Here is a 27,023-nt window from a genome sequence, read left to right on the forward strand (position 1 = left end):
TATATCAAGGTAAAAATCAAATACTGAGCACATTAAAAATTATGCAAGCCACATGCACAGGCATGGTAGGCGTCTGCAATGCATAATACATAATACAATAATGTATATAACTTGAACTAATACCTTACATACCATCCTGAATCACTTGTTTCACTTGATGCTAAAGTTCAATTCTTAAAGCGACTACCATTGATAAGAATTTGAATGATTTTATTATTAAACCAGAATTAAACATTATTCAATCTTAATGGCTTAACCTTGATTGAATATTATAGTTTACCGGCTCGCTGATTATGATGTACTAGTTTACAGTCCAGTTATTTCTACTTGGGAGGACTACAACAGAAGTACACCTGACCTTTGCTATCATCATGATGGAGTATCTCCACTGGTGATAAACATAACTTGTCCAACTGGTACTATAGGAAGATATGTACAGATTTATAAACCAAATGGTGTTGATTTTAACATAACGCGACAACCATTGTCGTTATGTGAAGTGGAAGTGTATGGTAGAAGTATCTTGACGGATCCAAATGACACTGTGATTGAAACAACAACCGGAAATAGCCTTAGTACGGATGATAGTAAGTAGAATCAGAGAAAACTTCGAATTATTTACCAAACTTAGAATATACAGTAGTCCTAGTAAAATCGTGGTGATCCTGGCTATAATAGCATAGTAAGGACATGCCATAGTCATGACTGTAGAGATCTACGAACAACTTTGAACATGCATACAACATTTGTAGTGCAATTGTGACCATTACTAGTCGCAATAAAAGCATACGAAGGATATAGTAAGGACGTAGTAAGATCGGGTTTGGCATAGAAGCATCGTTTTATCCAGATTCCCGCCTTTAATCTCATTATCATAAGATCACGTTTAAACACCTAATCCTTACCTAACTAACAATCGATTTGAGTTATCTGTAAACGTAGTTTTTAGAATTACGATGCTTCCTTACCAGCGATTATTAGATAATATTTTGTTTTAGGGGAATGCTATCGAAGTCCAAGTACAAAGGACATTTCAAGGCATTATTTTATACCCCTTAAAGTAAATAAATTTCTATTTTATCTTTTTTTTTATGTAAACAACTAAGATGGATACTCACCGAATTCATTTTAATGGTAATAAATCATGTAAGGTTAGTATCATTGAACAACATAATAAAATAAAATTTCATTGACAGATACCGATCGAGGATTTTGGAAAAAGGAAATAGGCATATGCTCTTTATTTGCCGCCTCATTGATCCATATTTTATATATTTTCTGAAATTTAGATATAGACTCCTCACGTAAAACGACATCTCCCTCTCGCGCACCTAACACCACCCGGTTAATTGTCAATTGCTTTCTTGTGATATAAGTTATTATGATTTCAAAAAATCGTCCAAAACCTGAATTTGTCTTTGTTTTTCAAATACAGTCAACCTAAAATAACTGTATAAAGTATGCTTTGTTTTGCAACTTATTATACAATAATGCAAATACGACTTTTATGTTTTGTCAAGGTATCTGTCAGTGCCCATGTGATAGTTCAACATTTGCCTGGTCTTCTAACTATACAAAAGAGGAGTTACAGATTATCATGTCAGAAAAGTTGGAGAATCTGAAAAGAGAATTAAGAGTACAGAGATCAGTTCTCACTTCATCACTGAGAAAGTTAAACAGCGCTGGTGATAACAGAACATCATCCAAAAGTATCGGGATAGCGGCGGCCATTTTCCTGATTATTGTAGTGTGCCTAATTGTATTACTCGACCTTATAAAACTTGAAAATATAAAGGTCAAACGGAAGAAGTCGAAAAAAGAAATTCCAAAATAAAAGTACTTGCAAACAAATGTATCAACAAGAAAGTAGTTAAAAAAATTTAAATACTTTTTCTTATCATATAATATCTCAACGTAATTAAAGATTCTATAGACGTGCATGCTAATGGGAATTTAAAAAAAGAAGATGTGGTAAGGATGGACTCGAACAATATGAAACATTACAAATATAAATAAAGGCAACTGTAGTGTACCGCTGTTCAAAAGTCATAAATCGATTGAGAGAAAACAACTACGGGTTACAAATTTAAACCGAGGGAAACACATAAACTATAAGGAAACCAACGAAACACCAGAATACTTAAAAAATAAACGAAAATGTAAAACAATTTAAAAAAGAAACCCAATGGCCTTATGTATGTACAAAATATTAAACGAAAAAAAAAAACCCTGAAAAAACAACAAACGACAACCACTAAACAAAATATGATTCTGTCTTGGGACGGGCACATAGTGAGTGTTCTGGGAATAAACATGTTTGGCCGTTGCCAAACCCTCTTCTAACCTGGGACAGTTTTGCAAATGAACAGCATACCATATGTACAAACTTTACAAAACAATAAACGAATATTGAATAAAATATAATTTACAGAAACAAAATTTGTTTTTGAATCAAAATTATTGATTCAAATGAAATTAAGACTAGTACTTAAAACTTTATTTAGAAGTCTTCATCAGATTTTAACCTTATCTGAAAGCGTCTCACTGAATTTTTGTACATAGTGATTCAAAACGATTAATATCATCATTAGGAAAGGAAGAAAAAACAGATCAATTGTTATCAAAATACCCGTCACAGTCAGTAATTGGCCATCACCATATGCATTTTCAGGTGTGAAGCTGAAATATTGTCATCTCCTATTTAAAAAAAACAACACATTTTTTATGCATTATTTTTTTCAGTTTAACCAACTTTACATGACAGTCCCAGGATTCTTTGCAAGCGGTCCAACCTGTTTTCGACCATTTCTGTTATGTATTCGTTTGCTTTTATGCTTAACAAGCACAGAAAACTTGTAAACTAATTGACAAATCCTCAACGCATTGTTTCTGGTACGTAGTCAAACATTTCTAACCTGTGAATACCTTCAACAAACATTAAGAATGGAGACTTTACATATAGACATCCCTGGTCTTCTCCCGTCAGGCTTTATACAACTCGTCTAAACATCAACCCAACAATGTTAGATCTGTAAATTTGCTTTCGCAAATTTTTGGTTCTTCCCTCGCCGGGATTCGAACCCATGCTACTGTGATATCGTGACACCAAATCGCCTGCACTGCAGCCGTCCCGCTAGACCACACGACCACCTGGGCTCTCAAAAAAAGAGCTTTCGCTGGCCGTGTGTTACCTTTCCTCGTCAGTTTTAATCTAGCGGCGTACTACAGTACATGATATATAAGGCATGAAGATGTTATTGTTACAGATCAGCTAAATTATCTATAGTAAAGGATCCTACAAATTAATGTAATATACAGTCACAGAAAATAATTATATTTATAAGTACGTCTGAGTCAGTGACAACTCTACAACAGATGTATCCATCGGATCGCCATCAATGATGGTATATATGATCGATTGCTTTCTCAAATGCCGTGGAACATGTCATAAAAAATCAGTGCTTTTTTCTTAAATACAATATACAGTATTCTTTTGGTCATTTAAAAATTAAAGTTGGAGACATCATTGTAAAAAGTGCATATGAATATTCATTTCTGATTTTTGTTGATGAAAAAAAAAAAAACAAAACACAGATTAACACATAAGGAGGTCAAAGAGTCAATCTAATAAGAACCATATACTAGTATGAGTATAACGTAATAAGAGATCTGTATGTTGATCAGATTGTAAAGTAATCGGCTATAACTTTAGTCAAACCAAGTTTTAAAGATTGGAATGAATATTTAGATAAAGAGAAAGCGCTCTAATTTACAATCAAGTTATATGTATAAAAGCAAATTACATTGTTCATGCTTGATAAGATATGACTTATATCAATGTTTTTATTATAAGGTTATAAGTCTACCATCAAAAATAATTATTTGATGCCAAACGAAAACAAGAAACTGTCAATCATATTATGCTCTGCTTTCTCTGGTATGAAATGCAATTTTGAACAGTTGCTTATATTTAGATTTCGAATGGCACCGCATTTGCACCGTAGAAAATAATTCAGCATTGAGTACAACACGGTTGTTAAATCCTTATTTCCTTGAAGTTGCAATACGTTTAATATAAACTGCCATTAATGAGTATATAGTACATAAAGGTCGTTAGTTTTCCCGTTAGAATTGTTTCACTTTTCTGTCATTTCGGAGCATTTTATAGCTGACTATATGGTATGGGCTTTTCTCATTGTTGAAGGCCGTACGTTGACCTATAGTTGTAATGTCTGTGTCATTTGGTTTCTTGTGGAGAGTTGACTTATTGGCAATCATTCCACATCTTTTTTTTATATGTAGTTTCTACAAATATTAAAATGAGAAGGTGTATTGTAATTGTCAATGCGACAACTCTCCATCAAAGACCAAATGAACTATAATTCACCGTACGGCCTTCAACATGGAGAAAAACCCACATTACATTGGCAACTATAAAATATGTAAGACAATTAAAACGAGTAAACTAAACGGTCGTATTAATGTGAAAAATATCAAACGAAATACAAATATGATATTCAACAACAAACGGCAACAACTGAATATTAAGCTACTGACTTAGACAGGCACATACGTAATGCGGCTGGGTTAAACATGTTAGCAGGATCACAACCATTCACCTAACAGCAAACAAACTGGGTGTGGCCGGGTATTTTTACACACTTACTTAAAAAAAAATACACTAGATTGTAGGTTCAGATTCGATAGTACTTGCAGTTACTGACAGCTATTTCGAGGCCAATAACTAGTGATAAAACATGTTTCTAAGACTAAAGTATCAATTAGCAGATATACAATGACTTTAGTGTAAAGACGCCATTAATCGTCAAATAAAAATATTTCCTAGTGCAATGCCAAAATACAGATATCGACAGACTGTAAAACAGTGACTGCATATTTGTATGTATATACCAATACTTAAGTTTGGTTTTAATTAATAACAACAATATCAATATTTATACCAATTAAAATAACATTCAATCATTTAATAACATTGTTGAAATTGGGAGCCTTTTAGAATAAGTTTATTTAAATTATAATTCAGTTAAACCGGATCGTATCTAAATATATAGGCTCGGTAAACAGCATTTCCCTAAAAAGAAGAATATTTTATCTCGTTTGATTTGATTTGATTTGAACCGTTGTGTTTTAACGTCACTTTTAAGCACCGCATTTACGCTATTTCGTGGCGGCCAGTTTTTATTGGTGGAGGAAGCCGGAGTGCCCAGAGAAACCACCGACCTTCGTTCTATCCCGTTTGAAATATGTTATCTACAGTTACAGCCACTTTTACAAACCTAATCTTTGTATCGATGAAAGAATTTTTAAAAGTGTTAAGTAATTTGTAATAATGAAACCCCTGACTTTTAAATTACCAGTAATACATTGAGTACGTTAATTTCGATCTATAACAACACCAAAGACACGGGCATAGCAAACCAGTTGTGCAAAGTTAACACCGTTAGATAGTGCCAAATGAACATTACTATCCCCAAAAGGAAAACCATCAATAAGGTAAAAAGATTCGCCCCCGTTGTCGTAAATTTTAGTGTATAGTTTCCCTTAAAAAATCAATATCTACATCTAAGAAAGGACAATTATTTCCGTTCATATAAAATTTATTGAAATTAAGTTCCTTCGGTTGACAGTCGGCAGTATACGTATTTAACGCAACAATTATCATCAAGATAACGATAAGAAATTTTGAATTTATGAATTAAACGTTTAAAACGAGTCTTTACGAAGTTTGGTCACAAGCTGTGTTTCGTAGACAGTACTAGAACAGAAAAGTTTGCTATCAAAAGTGTGATATTGGTGCCGATAGGAATACCTAAATCTTATCGATACACTTTATTGCCGAAATTATTGTGGAATGGTGTATATACATTTGTAATTCTTAATCAACACCATTGTCCTTCATAAGTTATATATAAAATGAATTCATTGATTTGTTGTTTTCAAGTCATTCCGACTAACAAATTAGACCTCGTCATTTTAGAAGTATACATATGTTTATTTTCGTTAAGAAATCAAAATTGTTTAAGTTTTCCAAAGCAAAGTTTTGCATAAAGTTAATTTCCAATTTTTTCCTAAAATGTATTCAGTCGCTATACATGCTATTTATGTGGTATATGCAGGCATTTAAATTCTATCAAGTTTTTTAGACTGACATTTTCATTCGGAGTGGGGATCTTGCTTAATAGATCTGTTCACTTTTAATGATATATTTGTTTTTTTTGTATCATAGTTCTATTGAAAAACAACTTGATGAAAATGTCCTGTATTTTAAATGCATAATCAAAAAGTATGATTTTAAAGTCGTGATATTGATTTTCCTGTCATGAGATTGGACAGGTTTACGTTCTTCCAACTTTATATAAAATAGAAGCAACGGCTTGAATGCTGCCTACATCTTAAAATGATATAGCATGATATATGCAAAAAACAACCAAACGACTGTAAAGGGCTATGGAGGGCATATTTATGTGCATTGTAGCTATATTTATACAATTGGATACGCTATTAACGCAGGGTAAGTATTTTATCTAATATACTAGTTAATGAAAAGTGAGAATGGTAACAAATTGCTCTACTGGATAACGTTCTGTCGTCCACAGTTGTCAATGCATTTCAGCAATTTTTTGCAAAATTTTACAAGTTCTCATGGTTATTTAGTTCTCGGAATTTTGGTGGCGAAGAATTGACAGTGGGGCTCGTCTATGTTGTGCTCTGTCTCTTGTATGGTTCTATTCTTATTTTGCAGTTGCGTTGTCAGCTTATTTTAGTCGTATTAGTTTAAATATATATTTAGCATTTTTTGCATCTCATTTTTAATCACTACGAAGAAAATGTCTTCTAGATAATACAATTCATGAATATTGTTTCTCAAAAAGATAAATATATGCATCGAACCTATACTCGTTACCAAAAAAAACCAAACACAATACCTGTATATGAAATAGATTATCTTACAATGTGGAGAAAAAAAAATTATGATAAAAAACACAAAAACATACTGTTTAACAACTTCATGTTGATAGCTAGACAACTTGAAGTATCCAACACAAAAACTAATTTTAAATATGCACGCACAGGCATATTATATAACCAACTTAAAAAAACAGCCCTAACTGTAGAAAAATTTGATTTTTTAAAAAGAAAAATGCTTTGTCGGATGGAAGGGTTTGAACATTGGCTGCACCGGTTTATTCACTGAATGCCAACATCCTTTGATCTACTGACAATATACCTGTAAATTGATGTTGGAGTTCGAGAGGGCACAGGTCTTATGCGCTTTTTTGTACCTGTATCACGATAGAACATTTCGCTCTAAATGCTATGGATATTTGCGTTTAAATTTTGATACACCTGTAGGAAATGAATCGCAAAATTGCGCATTTCAACTTTATTCGTCAACCTGTGCTTTCATGCAAAGAAATTCAACGTATATTTGTCGTTTGTTAGTTCACATTGCAACAGTTTTAAATTAAAGGAGTTATAAAAACAAAAGTTCAACACAATCATACCAATAAAACAGATAAGGAAACAGGACAGTTGTTATCAATTCGTTTGATGTGTTTGAGCGTTTGATTTTGCCATTAGATTAGGGATTTTCCGTTTTGAATGTTCCTAGGATTTCAGTATTTTTATGATTTTACTTTTTACATGTAGCTTAACCTAGTTCATGTTAAAAATCTTTTTTTGCTGTTACTGCTTGAATCAATACGGATTACCCTAAAATGAAACTTTGAAAGGAGTTGCATCACAAAGCCAACATGTCAGGATTTCCGTTTTTGCACAAATTATTTGATGTTTCTTTTCAATATTTCTATAGTTGTGTGTGCCATACTATCCCCCCATATTACTTGACGGAATTTCCTGTTAGAATACTATGACTTTTTGGCAGTTGTTCAGGATATTTTTCTTGGTTATAACCTCCATCACCATAAAACAAACAAGTATGTCAAAAAGAAAAGACCGAGATACTCTCACTGTTGTACGGAAGTGAAAGAATATTGTTTTTTGTAATGAAGAAACTTTGCATTTAAAAGAGATTGTTTTACACATTTTTAATCTTTGATAAGATATATTTTTGTTTATAATTATACCAAACGCGTCATCTTAATAAACTGAAAAACAAAATGCCTTAACTGTAAAACAATAGTCACTCAACTTCCCTTACCACGATCTAATTATTTGTCACATTATCCAAATGAAAATAATCCATTCATTAATCGAAATTATAAAGGTATTATATTTTTCTCATTCTTAATACTTAATTGTTTATACCTAACTTGAAATGCTTAACTAAAAATGAAACTCAATTTACAAGACGTTTCTTGAACAGGCATTATAAAGACAAACTTTGACCTCAGTTATACAAACTGAAACAACAAATTCATCACACCGATTATTCTGAAGAGGAGATTTATCATGTTTCTTTTGAATATGTTCTAATGATTATTTACATTCAAACTTAACGGAACAACGTTAGATCTACAAAGTTGCGTTTGAAAATTTTTGTTCCTCCAACAGTGGGATTGTGACACTGTGACACTGTGACAGCACTGCTTCTACCTTAGACAACTGGACCACATAGACTTCATATTTGCTTGTAATACACATTGTTTAACGTTTCTTTAGTATAGAAATGATCATGCGTAGATTTTTTCATATTTCTTTTCAACCAGAAAAAGTTCCGTAAGGTACAAAATTGCAAATTTCTTAATAAACTAGGCAAACTCTCAAAAGTATAATTTAAAACAATAACAGTAATGTTTTACATGGATTGTCCACAGGGCTGATTGTGAGCAAACACAAATTCATTTATACTTCATTTGAATATCATATTAATACGGTATTACTAAAGCCTGATATTAAATAAAAAAGGGATATATCACGCCTCCGGGTGTGGGAATTTCTCTCTGCATTGAAGACCTGTTGGTGACCTTCTGCTGTTGTCTGCTCTATGGTCGGGTTGTTGTCTCTTTGACACATTCCTCCATTTCAATTTTCAACTTTATATCAAACAGTCTGGACTAAGACTTTATGACCTTACTATCAGTACTATTTGCGACTTACCAATTATAAGTTTATGTAACCTTCTTTTGCTTATAACAACGTTTAAGTTAAAGACATATGAAACGAGTGGCCAGTGACAAATACTATTTATCCAATTCTTGAACCAATGCATATATATTTATCATGAACTTAGTCTTCTGTGCACGATTTTGTATGTTTTTACGCCTCCATGTCGTTTAATCGTTAAACAAATATTTGAATCGGTCAGTGTTGTTGTGAAAATATGGCAGCTAATCAATGATCGTGTTTTGAAATCGAAGTTTACTGATTGTCCCCTTCGTATACAATCAACAAAGATGCATCGATATTCAGGTAAGCACTTGTATACCATAAACAGTGAGATATAGTTTAAGATGACGGAGCGATGTTTACGTTTTGTTTTCCCTTTCGAACTTGCGTATTGCGATCACTGGATTTTTACGAGAAAGGTCACGCTGCATGCGGAAAACGTACCGGGGAAATTGTTTGCTGGAGCAACTTCTTTTAAATTTGGACAAATTAAAGAATTTTCTGCAGAAAGTTTATGTACATTAGTTTTATAACAAAAACTAGACATTTAGTTATAAAAATACATGCATCAATTTTATTTTATATAACTTTAACATATTAACCTCTTTGGCAGTATTGAAATCAATAATACAACTACATGATTTGTACGGTTAAAAGTACATAGAGTTTCTCAGTATATACAATATATTTAGTAGTGTTTTGCACTTCTGGCCAAACCATGGTCTATCAGTTTATTTCATTGACAACAATTGTTTTTTGTTGGTAGTGAACACGGTTAAATACCCCCAAGAAACACCTAAATAAACATTGCTCAGTATTAGAGACTTTATTTAACATAAACGCCACGTCTGGGAAGAGCTAAACATAGTTCAAATTCTGGTTTAATAAAGTTATTAAATATAAATTGTTTTTAGTGTTTTATTACACTGCATCTTCATTAAGGATGTCACATTACCAAATCAAAATACCTTTATAGTAAAAAAAGTAAAATCACAAAAAAATTGAACTTCGAGGAAAATTCAAAACGGAAAGACCCTTATCAAATGGCAAAATCAAAAGCCCAAACACATCAAACGAATGGATATCATAACAACTGTCATATTCCTGACTTCCATTTTTCACTGATCTCAAAATATTTGACCTTTACTTTAACTGCACATAAAACCATGTAACATAAAATATGCATGCCAATTTTCAACTAACATATACAGTATTACAGTAGTGACACATGTCATAAAAGTCCCCTTCTACACATGTACTTACAACAGCATGCTGGTATTCTTGAAATTCTATTAGCATACTGTTTAGAACACCTACCCTAATAATGTGATAAAAATCAATTCGATCAAAAGTTAAAATAAAAATAAACATGATTATATGTACAGTGGATACGTTAAAATGCTGAACATCTAGTAGGATAGAAAGGTTCAGAATGTCAATATCTACCTACTATCTATTTATACCAAAACTGCTCGACGACTTTTTTGAAGGAGTCTCACTGAATTATATTTTACCAATTATTTATGCTTTACCTTTTATTTCGAAAACTAAAACGAGAAAAAGAGAAAGAACAAATGACATGAATTATCAGCAACAACAGATCTTCAAAAAGAATAAACCCGACTGAAATGGTCAGACGACTCCTTATACATGTATTACTAATAGTCTTGTATAATATTTATTACCAAATAAAGTCGATAGTATAACAGATAAGAACACGTTAAAAAGCCACAGGGATCAGTTATCAAAAATTTACAGTTAAGTCAGTACGACAATAATCATCCGTCAACTACATGAATTCTTATTATGTTCTTATTAAATACTTCAAACGAACATAAACCATTTATAAAGTAAAACTCAACACCGTTATGTGGTTATCAGCTCGACCCGACAGCACAGAAAGCTTATTTTATTATAAACAATAAACAAAGGTCCAATTTACTGTCATCGACCGCTGCCATCACATATAAACACAATCTACAATAGAAAAATGTTCTATAAAGTTGAGGAAACAAATTTTTACAGTAATACATACATGTACCTTATAAACTATTTACTACATAACGTATTACTATTTACATTCCTATGAAGTCTTTAAAAAAGGTGGGTGGGTGGGAAACGAACCTTTACTGTCGGATAGGCGAACCTCGAATGACAATTCTAGACTTTCTTACTATAATTTTAGCACTTAAATTCTAGCATGAAGTTATCATGACTGATATAACTTAAACCGGTAATAACTTACTGATTGTCCAATAAAAATTAAACATGAACATGTTTTGATTTAAACACATGTGCTACAAGTAAACAAATACACGTGTTCCCGAGTAACTTTTATAAATAAATTGTCTTTTATGACAATTTGTGTACTAATTTTACGTTTTTAGCAGAAACAATAGTAATTGAAGTCGCAACTGAATGCAATCAACAGTTTAAAGTTAAGTAAAGAAGGATTTAGTCATCATTAGACTCCGTTATTACCCTTAGATGAAGATCACTTGTAAACAGTGAATTGTAAATAGTAAAACTAAATCCAGTTCAGCAAATGATCAGTAGGGCAAGACTTTTACCAAAAAACTAATCATTCAACACAAATATTCCTGTTGCTCTGAAACATTTTCAATGCAAACTTTGCAAGTTGAGCTATACAGGAATCTTGGAGCCTTAAAGTTTATATTTCCACTATTTACGGTTTTAGTTTTTAGATGACATTTTATAACTAACATTAGTATGAACCACATGTTGACAAAAACGAGTTTTCTCCAAGCACTTTAAAATTTAATTATAACACAAAACAGACACACATTTGAATTAACAGCTATCGGTGTTTTTTTCTTTTTTTAGGACAGATCAACTTAGCACTTAACAAAGAATGCAGACATAGTTCTTAGATTGGCCCTGCTATTAGATTTTTACCCGGATGCGCTGTTGATGGCAACAGGGAACAACATATAGCGCAAGGAGCTGCCTGTAGTCACACTGCACTCTTTGAACCCTTTAAGGTAACACGATACCGAATGACGTTACGCCATGAGTTATCGTTCCTGACGTTATCGAATAACGTTCACACATATCAGATATCAGCCAATGCAGCGGGTTTTGTGTGACATTTTTTAACGGTAACTTTCCATAGATGCAGATTGCCGAGAGTTTTGATGCAATATGTAGTGGTTATTTGACATAGATTGTTTTATCGTTTTCCGGCAATCATTCTGCTCATTGTTAATCTTTAAAAAGTATTACTTTACTTTTTAAATATTCTGTTTCTTTAATATTTAAGCATCTGCACGCTTTATCTATATATGTTCTTATGCATAACAGACACAGTTTTATCACTTTATTTTTTATTCTTGGTATAGATATAGGAAGATGTGGTGTGAGTGCCAATGAGACAATTCTCCATCCAAATAACAATTTATAAAAGTAAAACTTGGTTTATTTTTGCAATAAGTACTTATTCATGATTCACGCCGTATCCCCATGAAATTTTGTTTTGAAAGTAGAAATCTAATTTATAGAAGCTTAGGATGATGTGTGAAAAAACGGGGAATTTTACAACTATTAATTCGTTTTAAAATGGTCATCAAAAACACCACTCGGACAAAATTGAAATTTATTTGGATGAGAATACGGATATAATTAGGGGGAAAAGCACAATACAAGCAGACGTTGAAAATCACACAGAAAATAGTTTGTTTGTATGGAATGTAAAAAAGTGGTTATTTAGCCGAATAACTTTTCCTGTGTTCCATGTGTAAACAGTCTCTGGAATTCATTGGTCTGTACAGAGTAAATTCGATATAGTTTTGGAAATATTTTAAAATACAGTGCAAGCTTTGTAATCGTATAAACCAGGTCTACTCAGGACGGACAGCAACATCGGAATGAAGCATTAGAAAGTTAACGAAGGCTGAGAAATACATGGGCACTTGATTCGGCAGAAATAAAATAACAAAATTCAGGTTCCGTTACAGTCTGAATAAAACCAGCCCCGAGTATCCACTTGCGTCTACAAACGCAAATTGATAGTTGGGGCTGGCTGTAGTCAGACCGGTTCCGTGTTCCCTGATTCCGTTATATTTTTTTTTTCGAAATTTACATGCAAACGACTGACTTTTTATTATTCAAACGGCAAGAGACTGTAAACAAACTAGATCTTGAAATCATTTAGATTTTATATTCGTGTTAATTTACGCTTGCATGGGTATTCGGTGTTTTTTTAGTTTTGAGTTAGAAATAATGTACATGTACAAGTTGGGAGACAAAACGACTGAAAGAAAATTAACAAAGTTACCTTTTAGGGCTCTGAGGGTCATATTGCTCGCATACTAGGCGTCGGAAAAGGCCCGGAAAGTTTCTTTCTTAAAAATTAGTTTTTAGAACAAGTAAACAAGTATATATATACATGTATAGCGTCAGTTAAAATTTTCCCGACCATCATCGCGGATGCCCTGTCTCTATTGCAAAACCTACCTATTGTATTTATTGTTAACTTGTTCTCATCCTGATTATGTATGAAATATTTTCCACTGGACGTTAACCAACCAATAATCAAAGCAATCAATCCTACAATTTACACCCGTCACTTGGAACTTTAGTTGTTAAAATTTAAATCATTGCCTCTAATTTTTTCAAAATATTCGACAAAGTTTAAACGCAGATCGCGAGGAAGACCAAAATTGAACAGTTACGCAAAACTAAATATCTACGTTACCGCTTGCTCATTATGGAAGTGAGGTAAAATGAGACTTTATTTGTAAAAGTACAAGTACAAATAAAAAAAATTGTGTACATGTACATGTTATTTGTACAAAAGTTGGCTGATAGGATGATAAATGGAGATATGTGATATGCAATTTATAAGATAGCAACAGCTGGGCATTAGTTAAACGACATCAACACCTTGAAGACATCAAGAAAATCGTGACTAATGCTAATTGGAATAGTATCTTTACACTTCTTATTTGTAGTTTTAGTAAACGTTGGAAAATTTTGAGTATGTGTAGTATAATTGTCACAGTAACATTTCAGTCTCTTGGTAAATATTAGTTTATGTCTTAAAACTTTTGCTCTTCTCTAGAAAATTCAAACCATAATGAAATATAAGGAGATGCGGTAACATTTCCAATTAATCAACTTTCCACCAAAGACGAAATGACGGAAATGCTAGCTTTCTTACATTGCTACTACATTTCAGATCTCCAAATTACCATTCCATTATATGAACTGCATATTCAAAAATATGCATTGTCACTTATAGAGCACGTATCATCATATTGTTTAACATTTGTCTGTTCGACCGTTAATCCCGCACTTAGATATATATATAGGGTTAATTCGGCTAATTATTTAGGACTACAGTCGTTTTGCTTCAGCTTTAAAACTATGTACCTGGTGTTACTACTCATATTATAGGTGCGCATATCGTCTGGATTTTCTTTTTTGTTTTATGACAGGTTGCTAGATTAGGCATTTTGATAAAATACAAAGGCACACAGAGTACAGACTCCGGCTTACATCTGATACAGGTTGAATTTCAAGCTGGAACTTTTAAATTTCGCAGTTGTTTTACTTATATAAAGAATGCATATATGATCTCAAGATTTGTTATGTAAATAATTTTTCGCAAATGACAGAATGTTGAAATTTGTGAAATTTTGCACACAGTTTGCTAACCCGAATAATTCAGTCCCTCCCCGTAATCGATCTCTCCTACTTACTTAATGTAGTAAGCGGAATATAACGACTGAATTATTCGGGTTAACAGTTTGCAAGGTTTGTCCGACTTGCTGAGCAAACAAGTAACACATTTACACCACGCAGAGTACACTATACTACATGTATTGTATGTACAAAGTCAAGAATATGACAGCTGTTTATCATTCTTTTGATGTTTTTCAGCTTTTGATTTCGTCATTTGATAAAGGATTTTTTCGTTTTGAATTTTTCTTGGAGTTTTGTTATTCTATTTTTTGGAATGTGTATTTTATCAGGATCATTATTTTTCCTCATAATTTTCACAAATAACAGAATGTTTAATCTTTTTTGACTGGTGCATCAAATGTATCTTTTATCAACAACTGTTTTCAAAATTGAATTGTATCGTCCCGAACATGCATGAACTATTTGCCACTGAACGTTAAACAACCATCAAACCGAGCAATTAAAAAACTGTTAAATGAATCAATTTTTTTTTTTAAATACTATATTTCTGCATCACGGGATGCAGTGATGATACCACCATTGTCTAATATGATGGAGTTAAAACTCAGTAATTCGGATGAATCTCACGTGAAATGTTTCATTTAATTTTCACGTAAACTTGACAAAAATCTGAAGGTATTTTTTATGGTTTTAATCAAATTTTAGAAGAAAGATATTATTTAAATAATTTAATTTCAAATATTTACGTGAATTTAACGTGTACAAAATTCCGGTGATTTATGCATGAACTATTATCATAAAATTCACATGGAACCTGTTCACGCAAGTTTCAAGTATATGCTCGTTTGATGTGAAAATCAGACGATATTAATATTAATTCATATGAGTGAAATTCCATGTGCAGGACGAAATAAAATTATATCTGATTCAGTAGAATTTTATATTTCATTACTAGGAACTTTACGACAGTCGACAGGGGAAATGAAAATGAAATATACTCATTCAGATCCTGACACATATTTTTTTCTCCATTTCTCTGAGAAGGAATAACGTTATATTCCGTACACCATAACGTCACACGTTTTTGGTCAAATTCTAGGCCTATCGATCAACTTTGAAGCCATTTATTTCAAAAACAAGGATGGTGACATATGAGTTTCTATACGTGTATGGATTCACTATGCAATCCTGAATATTATGTTAGTTTTTTGTTTTTCTCCGTATATAAGAAAATAGCCATCCATTCGAAAATCTAATAAGGTAAGCCGAAAAAAAGGCATTTCCCCTATATACCTAAGTAAATTTGTCGCCAAAATTGACGTTTTCCTATGAAAATTACAAAAAAACAAAAATGGTGACCCCCATTTTTTATTACATATTCCGATGTAACTCGATTCAAAGTACACGTATGCCAAAAATTTCGGAAATCGGGAGATATGCCATTCGGTATCGTGTTACCTTAACTGGTGGACAGTTGACCTAGGACAACAGTATACAGTTGATACAATCACTATATACAAACGGGCGGATTCATGTTGTCGTAATGTTTTGCGTTTTACAAAATATTATTTCCAGATAATGATATACATATTTAATTGATACTATCAGGCCAGTGAATATTTTTTTCCAAATTACATTGCTACGAATCCAGCATTGAAATAAGACACGCCCACTAACCAATTGGTTAAATAAAAAAAATACAATGTCTCCATCTGGTAGCTTTTAATTAACTAATTATATTGCTAGCTTTGTATAAGCGTTAAGACCATTATTGATAAAACCCCAAGCTTTAGCTGTCTGGGCCACACAAGTTAACTTTAAAGATATGATATCAATATTGTATTAATAAACCATATGATTGGAAACACTTCAAATAATCCTCTCCCAATTTATACAATATACAAAATCCATGATGACAGCAATTATATATTAATAACGTACATTATGAAACGTATAATTACATAAATCTGTTAAGTTTAAACAGTAATAATTAAAGACGAGTGCATTCTAAGATACAGCAATAATAATCAAAGAATCGTTTTCCATCGCGTATACAGCTATGTATATTTCTGAAAAAGATTTTTAATTTCGTCTCTTCCAAACAAAATATGCTCCATGAAAAAGTCACTAAGTACTGATTATATTAAAAGAGATGATTTTTAAAATTCACGCAAAGTGAATTAAGGAATCGAATATTCTAATGGACACTATTTTTTAAAAGACAACAACAAATGCTTCTTTGAGTCGATAACAACGGTAAATTGAATTTATAAATCAAAATCAATCATTGGAAAAGACTAGATTTCACATCATATATTAATCCATGTCTGTTTAAATAACAGAGATTATGTGACTTTTGGAAAACAAAGGGCATTTAGTTTTATCTAGTGCGCATGTATTCAATGAAGCATGCATATGAGTGTAGTATGTTCCAGATTGTGATTTGTTTTCAGTCTCCATCTTCAGCATTTTATCATTTCTTTACATTATTGCCAACTTACTGCCAGGAAAACAATACAATATACTATTGAAATAGCTTGTCTACTTTTACAGTGATAAAAGTTTGTACAAACTGAATGTATGCAACATGAAAATAGTTATAAATCAGTAATCTACCGGCGTCCACATCTTGTAACATACACTGTATCAGTTTTTATGTACCAGATGCTCATTTCGACAATCAACATCTTGATGCTCGTGCAAAAGTATTTGAAAATACAAAGCAGATTAAAAAATGAAGACCTATAAACCAAAATGGAAAAATAAGTAACAACAAGACAAGACATAGTTTTACATGAAGAAGACACAATGATTAAAACAACAACCGGAAATAGTCTTCGTACGGATGCAGAAGTCACAATGATTAAAACAACAACCGGAAATATTCTTCGTACGGATGCAGAAACCACAGTGATTAAAACAACAACCGGACATTATATTAGTACGGATGTAGAAGACACAGTGATTAAAACAACAACCGGAAATAGTCTTCGTACGGATGCACAAGACACAGTGGTTAAAACAACAACCAGAAATAGTAGTAGTACGGATGCAGAAGACACAGTGATTGAAACAACAACCGGAAATAGTCTTAGTACGGGTGCAGAAGTCACAGTGATTAAAACAACAACCGGACATAGTCTTAGTACGGATGCAGAAGACACAGTGATTAAAACAACAACCGGAAATAGTCTTAGTACGGATGCAGAAGACATAGTGATTGAAACAACAACCGGAAATAGTCTTAGTACGGATGCAGAAGACACATTGATTAAAACAACAACCGGAAATAGTCTTAGTACGGATGCAGAAGACACAGTGATTAAAACAACAACCGGAAATAGTATTAGTACGGATGCAGAAGACACAGTGATTGAAACAGCAACCAGAAATAGTCTTAGTACGGATGCTCTTAAGTTGAATCAGAGTAAGTGTCAAATTTTAACAACCTTAGAATTTTTGAGTCATATAAGCAAATAAATGTTAAAAACGCCCATCACAAAATGACCCCGTTACGAGCTCAGAAACTATGGAAAATTTAGAGTCGTAGTAAGTTCGTGTTGGTCGTGGTAAGGAGTCTAGGCAAACGTAAAATCACCAAAATACTGAACTCAGAGGACAATTAAAAACTAAAGACCGCAATCAAATGGCGAAATCAAAAGCTAAGACAAAACATGGATAACAACTGTCATATTCCTGGCCTGGTACAAGCATTTTCTTATGTTGAAAATGGTGGATTAAACCTAGTTTTATAGCTAGCTAAACCTCTCAATTGTATGCTTGTCAAATCAAATTACTTTATATTTACAATGTGGTGAAGACAACAAACAGCAGTAATAAGTATAAATATAAAAAGAGGGTACAGCACTGAAAATTGTGCTAGAATCTTTATAACTGCAAAAACAAACAAATCTGTAACAAAAAAAAACAACATAAAAAGGCATATACAAACAAACAAATCAATAGCACAATAACATAATGACGATATGTTTAGTACAGAGCCACCACATATATATAAATGAAACACAAAAAGGCAGATAGACAAAGTACATTATCAGAAATGAAAGGCAAGAATTCTAAAACTATCATAGAACATTCTATATAAGATGTCAATAAAACAGGAGAACATTAGATTAAATATTAATGTGCTTTACCTTTCGCCTTTTTCTGTGCAGTTGAAGGGATGATAAATCTTAAATACTCTCGTGCAACAATTACTTGCAACGGTTGGTTGAAAGCATATTTATTATAATTTCAATTTCATGCATTCGTTTTGTATTTTATTATACAATAATGCAAATATAACTTTTGTTTTGTCAAGGTATCTGTCAGTGTCCTTGTAAAAGTTCAACATTCGCCTGGTCTTCTAATTATACAAAAGAGGAGTTACAGATTATCATGTCAGAGGAGTTGGAAATTCTGAAAAGAGAACTAAGAGTGCGGAGGTCAATTCTTACTTCATCACTGAGAAAGTTAAACAGCGCTGGTGATAACAGAACATCATCCAAAAGTATCGGGATAACGGCGGCCATTTTCTTGATTTGTGTAGTGTGCTTTATTATATTACTCGACCTTATAAAACTTAAAGAAAATATAAAGGTCAAACGAAAAAAGTTTAAAACGAAATTCCTAAACAAAAGCAGCCAGCAAACAAATTTATGATCAGGACACTAGTGAAACTACAGGCTCTAAAGAGCCTGTGTCGCTCACCTTGGTCTATGTGGATCTTAAACAAAGGACACAAATGGATTCATGACAAAATTGTGTTTTGGTGATGGTGATGTGTTTGTACATCTTACTTTACTGAACATTCTTGCTGCTAACAATTATTTCTATCTATATTGAACTTGGCCCAGTAGTTTCAGTGGAAAATGTTAGTAAACATTTACAAATTTTATGAAAATTGTTAAAAATTGACTATAAAGGGCAATACCTCCTAAAGGGGTCAACTGACCATTTCGGTCATGTTATCTTATTTGTAAATCTTACTATGCTGAACATTATTGCAGTTTACAGTTTATCTCTATCTATAATAATATTCAAGGTAATAACCAAAAACAGCAAAATTTTCCTAAAGTTACCAATTCAGAGGCAGTAGTACGGCGGCTACACGCATATTTCAGAGAGTTGACTTATTGGCAAACATTCCACATCTTTTTTGATGTGTAGTTTCTACAAATATTAAAATGAGAAGGTGTATTATAATTGTAAATGCGACAACTCTCCATCAAAGACTAAATGAACTATAATTCACCGTACGGCCTTCAACAAGGAGAAAAACCCACATTGCATGGTCAACTATAAAAAGTGTAAGACAATTAAAACGAGAAAACTAAACGGTCGTATTGATGTGAAAAATATTAAACGAAATACAAATATGATATTCAAGAACAAACAGCAACAACTGAATAATAAGCTACAGGTTTAGATAGGCACATACGTAATGTGGCTAGGTTAAACATGTTAGCAGGATCACAACCATTCACCTAACAGCAAACAAACTGGGCGTGGCCGGGTATTTATACATACTTACATAAAAAAAAAATACACTAGATTGTAGGTTCAGATCTGATAGTACTCGCAGTTAATGACAACTATTTCGAGGCCTATAACTAGTGAGAAAACATGTTTAAAACTAAAGTATCAATTAGCAGATATACAATGACTTAAGTGTAAAGACGCCATTAATAGTCAAGTAAAAACATTTCCTAGTGCAATGCCAAAATACAGATATCGACAGATCGTAAATCCATAACTGTGCATATTTGTATTTATATACCAATAAGTAAGTTTGGTTTTAATTTACTAATAGCAAAATCAATATTTAAACCAATAAAAACAATATAACAACACCACAGACACGGGCATAGCAAACCAGTTGTGCAATGTTAACTACGTTAGATAGTGCCAAAGGAACATCACTATCCTAAATAGGAAAAACCATCAATTAGGTAAACAAAATCGCCCCCAAAAAAATCAATATCTACAGCTAAAAAAGGACAATTATATTAGTGCATATGAAATTTATTTGAATCAAGTTCCTCCGGGTAAAAGTCGACAGTATACTTATTTAACGAAACAAATATCACCAAGATATATGATTTTGAATTTATCAATTAAACGCTTAATATAAGTTTTTACGAAGTTTAGTCATAAGCTGTGATTCATAAACAGTACAAGAACAGAAAAGTCTGCTATCAAAAGGTTGATATTGGGCCTAATAGGAATACATTAATCTTGTCGATACATTTTATTACCGAAATTATTGTGGAATGTTGTATATATATTTGTAATTTTGAATCAACACCATTGTCCTATATAAGTTATATATAAAATGAATTATTTGATTCGTTGTTTTTACGTCATGCCAACTAACAAATTAGACCTCTTTGTTATAGAAGTATACATATGTTTATTATTTTTAAGAAATCAAAACTGTTTTAGTCCTTCAAAGCAATGTTTTGCATAAATTAATTTCAATTTTTCCCCTAAAATGTCTTCAGTCGCTATGTATGTGGTACTGAATAAATCTCAACAATTACATGCAGGCATTTAAATTATATCACGTTTGTTAGGTCGTGTTCACACCAAACACCATGTACAGTAAACATGTTTATATTTAGTTTAGTGTAGTGTACACTTGTTTCACATAAAATTTGTTCACATCTATACACCTTGTTTGATTACCTGTACATAAAATGTGTTCACACTTGTAAACTGTATGTCATTTAAATGTTCATTACGTAGAACAGAATGCAAATTTGTAAGACAACTTTTCTAACAGTTAAGGAACGACCATTTGACTTAAAAAAAGGGGGGGTTGGATTTTTCTGTGAAAATATTTTGATCCCCAATTTGATAAAAAAAAAATATATATTCTGGTCATACAGATGATTAAAAAAATATTCTGAATCCAGAGCTTCTCCATACATTATAGTGTTAATTGCTAGCAACGAATAAAACTGAATAAAAATGTTAGCTCAAAAACAATCTGACTCAGAAACCCCCCTTTTATTAGTTAAGTGGTTGCTCCTTTATGAAAGCCATTTTGATGATTTGCAGTAGTTTAAAGATTCTAAAGATGACTCGATTACGCAATAGAAAACGTACGCTGCATCATTGTGTTTTTGGGCAAATATTTCTGTGTACGTCCAGTCGATTCGGGAAGACCTTTTCAAATGAATTATTTGTTCGGACATGATGATGCTTTGAGTCTTGATAAGGGGTTAATAAGGCTTCGTTAAGTGTTTTTCATAAAAAAATAAATATATGAAGTTAATACAAATATTTCTGTAAAGAACTTTATTTATAATTGTTATAAATATCAATTGTAGTCAAACATCGTTTCGTCTTTAAATATGCATGGTAAAATTAATGTTCTAAATGCATAGTTTTGTGTACACTTAACCTACACAAGTCCTACATTGCCTATCCACTTCATGTGGACAAAACATGATTTAAACTACATGAAAACATCGAGTTTTATCAATGGGAACGTAATTTTGTTTAATGTACGTGTGAGTTACACTAACACAACACCGAGTTTAGGTCAATGTGAACACGGCCTTAGACTGACATTTTCATTTGGAGGCGGATCTTGCTTAATAGATCTGTTCACTTTTAATGGTACATTATTATGACGTATAGGTATTTTTTGTATGATAGTTCTATTGAAAAACAACTATATGAAATTTTCTTGAATTTTTAGTATCATTTTAAAGTTATCGATTTTCTTATCATGATATTTGACTGGTTCACACACTTCCAACTTTATATAAAAGAGAAGCAACGCATATAATGCTGCTTACATCTTAAAATGATATAGCATGATATAAGTAAATGCATGATCGAACGAATGCAAAGTGCTATAGAGGGCATATTCATGTTCATTGTAGCCATATTAATACAATTGAATACGCTATTAGCGCAGGGTAAGTGTTATATTTAATATACTAGTTAATAGAAAGTGATAATGGCAGTTAATTACTCTGCTTGGTAATGTTCTGTCGTCCACAGTTGTCAATGCATTTCAGCAATATTTAGCAAAGTTTATAACTTCTCACGGTTATGTAGTTCTCCAAATTTTTGTTCGCGGAGAATCGACAGTGAGGTTCGGGTTTCTTCGTCTTTAATGTTTCTATGTAGTGTTTTGTCTCGTGCATGGTTCTTTTTTTTTTGCAGTTGCCTTTTCAGTTTGTTTTAGTCTTACTAGTTTCAATATGTATTTGCATTTTGTGCCTCTCATTTTTAATCACTACGAAGAAAACGTCTTCTAGATTATACAAGTCATGAATATTGTTTCTAAAAAAGATACAAATATGCATCGAATTTTATGTTTGTTGATAACAAGATAAATACAATAAACATTTTACGCTATTTGATGTAGTCAAAATATTTGATAAAAGAATTGAACATGTAGACATTTTGATTGTTTCAACTAGTTGTTGGCATGATACGGGCTATGTTCTTTTTGTATATATGTTATAATGGTATCATAATAAACTCCTAAAGTGAGGAATTGTAATTGTTTGTCATATGACGACACATAATATTTCATCAGTATAAATATGGTCTGGAGATGGCATGTCAGTAACTGATAGTACACAGGCAAATTTTGCTTAAGTGAACTTCACATTAATTTCACGTAAATTTCACGAGAAATTCACGTTAAAATTTCACGTTAATTTCACGTAAAGTGATTTCACGTGAATTCACATTAAATTTTCATGTGATTTTCACACGAGTTTGATGTTAAAAAATTCACATGAATTTCACCTGAAAAAATATAAGTGGTGTCTTAAGTTATAACAAATTATCTGATAATCAAACATTTTGTCAACATCTCATGCCTTGTATTATATGTATCATATATTCCCTGGGACTCTTAATTTAATTTGAGAAATTCTATTTCACGTGAAATTCACGTGAAAATATTCATGTTTTATTCACGTGAAAAATGTCCCAATAAATTCACGTGAATTTCACATAAAATCTCAATTCACGTGAATTTCACGTAAAATCTCAATTCAATTTTATGTGAGTTTCATGTAAAAGCTCGTTTGAGGTGAATCTTAGTTGAAATTTACGTGAACAAAATTTGCCTGTGATAGTCCCTTGTTTATGTATGTACCATCCTATTTAGTTTAAAGGTAAATAGTATAAATGTCTACACTGAGCCGCTTTACATGCATGTATTATATAATCCGAACATATCGCATTCATACCACGACTGCAACAATTTTTTAAAAAATGTTCAAATGATAAATACCGACGAACCTATACCCTTTACCAAACAAAACCTAACAATACCTGTATATGAAACAAATTATCTGACAAAGAAACACAAAAACATACTGTTTAACAGCTTCATGTGTCTAGCTAGACAACTTGAAGTAACAAACACAAAACTAATTTTCAATATGCACGCACATGCATATTAGATTACCAACTTAAAAGAAACAGGCCATACTGTAGAAAAATGTAAAAATTGTTTTGTCGGACGGAAGGGTTTAAAAACTGGCCGCACCGGAATCAAACTTTAAATGGCAGTATCTCAGTACCATACATCCGCTAAAACTACAAAGCACGACAAATTGAATCCTTTTCGATTAACAAATATCAACATTTATACATTCAATTCGTTTCTGAAACTAATATACACATTATGGATTTTTTTTTAGAAATATGCTAGTCTTCCAATGTGAAAAGTGATGTAAATAAAAATAAAGGAGAAAATACTAGAATCACGGGGAAAATGTTAGTCGGTCCTGCAAGGTCTGTTTAACATCAATGTCATTTTCTATCGATGTTTGTTAACAAACTGTTATTTACACCAAATATTGCGTCTACATATGCCATCGCCGACAAGCCATTTCATATGTTTACTGCATGTGTAACCGATATTATAAAATCATGAAAGAAGTATGCATGGAGCTCTTGGATATATATGAGAACTGCACTGTACGTCTATGTTATTAAAAAATATAACAACAATCTTAATATTAATTTATATTAAATTCATGCAGATGGTATAACAGCTAATTTGAAACAAAATATTCATAAATACAAAACTCCAAGGACAAATCAAAATGGAAAGTCCTCCATCAAATTTGCACATTTAAAAGCTCAAACACATATACGTTAGGAAAACAACTGTCGGTCTATTTTACATGTACACAAAGTCTGGGACAAGCCAAATAAAATCAGATTAAGTAAAGAATGTAAATATCAATTGTTGTTTTCCCCACTGCATCTCCATTGAAGTCGTCACATACCAATTCAAAATCCATTTATATTCAACAACTTTTTTCAATTTTCTCAGATCTCTAAATATTTTACCTTTGCTTTAACTGCATGAAAACCATATGCATGTGACCTGAATTTTGCATACTAATTTTTAACTAATGCATAAGGTCGTATGATGACGCATGATGTCTCAGAAGTTCCCTTTTATACAAGTACTCACAACAGCATGCTGGTATTCTTGAAAATTTTATTATCATACTATTAATCACACCTTCCCCAAAAGTGTGATGCAAATCAGTGCACAAGTTGATTAAACTAAAAATAATCAAAAGTTGCTTCATATAATAAAAGTTTTATTTATACAAAATCAATTTCTACTTTAAGTAACCATCAACTTACTCTCTCAGCACACATAATTATATGGACGTACGTTACTTTTAGAAACCATCAAATAACTATCTCAGCACACATGACTATATGGACAGTGGCTATTCTATGAAGCTTAACATCTCGTAGGACAGAAAGGTTCAGTATGTCAAAATCTACCCACTACATATATCTATTTCGACCAAAACTGCTAGACGACTTTTTTTCAAGGAGTGTCCTAGATGGTAGTTTTACCTATTGTATATGTCTTTATGAAAACTAAAACGAGAAAATATAGAAGGTTCAAGTTACTTATAAAATTATCAGCAACAGCAAATCTTCTAAATGAATAAACCCGACTAAAATGGTCTGATGACTCCTTATACATGTAATAGTAATTGTCTTATATTATGTTTATTACCATTCTTTGTGCTTTTGTTATGAACTTAAAGTCGATATATATATAACAGATAAGAACACTTTGAACAGCAACATAATCAGTAATCAAAGATTTACAGTCAGTTTGATAAAATCATCCGTAAACTCCTTAATTGAACTATTTTGTCTTTTATGACAATTTGTGTAATGATTTTACGTTTTTACGAGAAACAATAGTAATTGAAGTCGCAACGGTATGCAATTAAAAGTTTTGAGTTTGTTTTTTCACCCCTTAGATGAGATTTTCCGCATCTGTTTGTGATTTTGTCTAATCACACGTAAACAGTGAATTGTAAATAGAAAAAAAATACTGTTCAGAAAATGATCAGTAAGGCAAGACTTTTACCAACAAACTATCCATTCAACACACATATTCCTGTTGCACTTAAATTTTGCAAGGTGAGCAATACCGGAATCTTTGAGCCTTAAAGTTTATATTTCTAATAATTTACGGTTTTAATAATTAGATAACATTTTCTAACTAAAATTAGTATAAACGAAATATTGACAAATACGAGTTTTCTCGAACATATCGAAGTACTTTAATTATTACACAAAAAAAGAAATACATTTGAATTAACAGCTATCTGTGTGGTTTTTGTTATATTCTAGGACATATCAATTTAGCACTGAACAAAGACTGCAGACATAGTTTTAAGATCGGTCCCGCTATTAAGTATTTACCCTGAGTCGCTTTTGGTGGTGACAGACAACAATATATAGCGCAAGAAGCTTCATGTAGTCTTACGGCACTCTATGAACAATTTAATTGGTGGACAGTTGACCTAAGACAACAGTATACAGTTGATACAATCACTATATATAAACGAGCGTATTTATGTTGTGGTATTTTTTTTTTTACGTTTTACATGATAATATAAATTCCAGATAATGATATACATATTATTTATACTGTCTGGCAACTGAATATTTTTTCCAAAAGTCATTTTATTGCTTCGAACCAAGTATTGAATGAAAACACGCCCACTAACCCATTGGTTAAATAAAAAAAATATAGGGTCTCAACGCGGTCGCTTTTAATTAACAAATTATATTGCTAGATTTGTATGACCTTTAAGATTATTATTGGTAAAACCTCAAGCTTTAGCTATCTGGTCCACACAAGTTAACTTTAAACATATAAAATTGTATTAATTAACCATATGATTGGAAACACTTCATATAATTCTCTCCCAATTTATACAATAAACAAAATTCCA

The 27,023-nt window shown here is 32.0% G+C and overlaps 1 protein-coding gene and 1 long non-coding RNA gene across 2 annotated transcripts in view; both read left to right on the forward strand.

Annotated features, from left to right (window-relative positions):
* Window positions 1-27,023, forward strand: part of LOC139484823 (uncharacterized) — a 452,262-nt gene that overhangs the window by 27,809 nt on the left and 397,430 nt on the right. The gene's annotated exons all lie outside the window — the stretch shown is intronic.
* The window catches only part of LOC139486628 (uncharacterized), a 30,408-nt gene continuing 20,947 nt past the window's right edge, over window positions 17,563-27,023 (forward strand). Inside the window, exons 1-2 of the mRNA XM_071271556.1 lie at window positions 17,563-18,181; window positions 19,076-19,264. Coding sequence (XP_071127657.1) covers window positions 17,563-18,181; window positions 19,076-19,264 — 808 coding nt within the window. The remainder of the gene's footprint in view (window positions 18,182-19,075; window positions 19,265-27,023) is intronic.

Source organism: Mytilus edulis, chromosome 8 (genome assembly GCF_963676685.1).
Source record: "Mytilus edulis chromosome 8, xbMytEdul2.2, whole genome shotgun sequence".
In the NCBI taxonomy this organism is placed as follows: domain Eukaryota; kingdom Metazoa; phylum Mollusca; class Bivalvia; order Mytilida; family Mytilidae; genus Mytilus; species Mytilus edulis.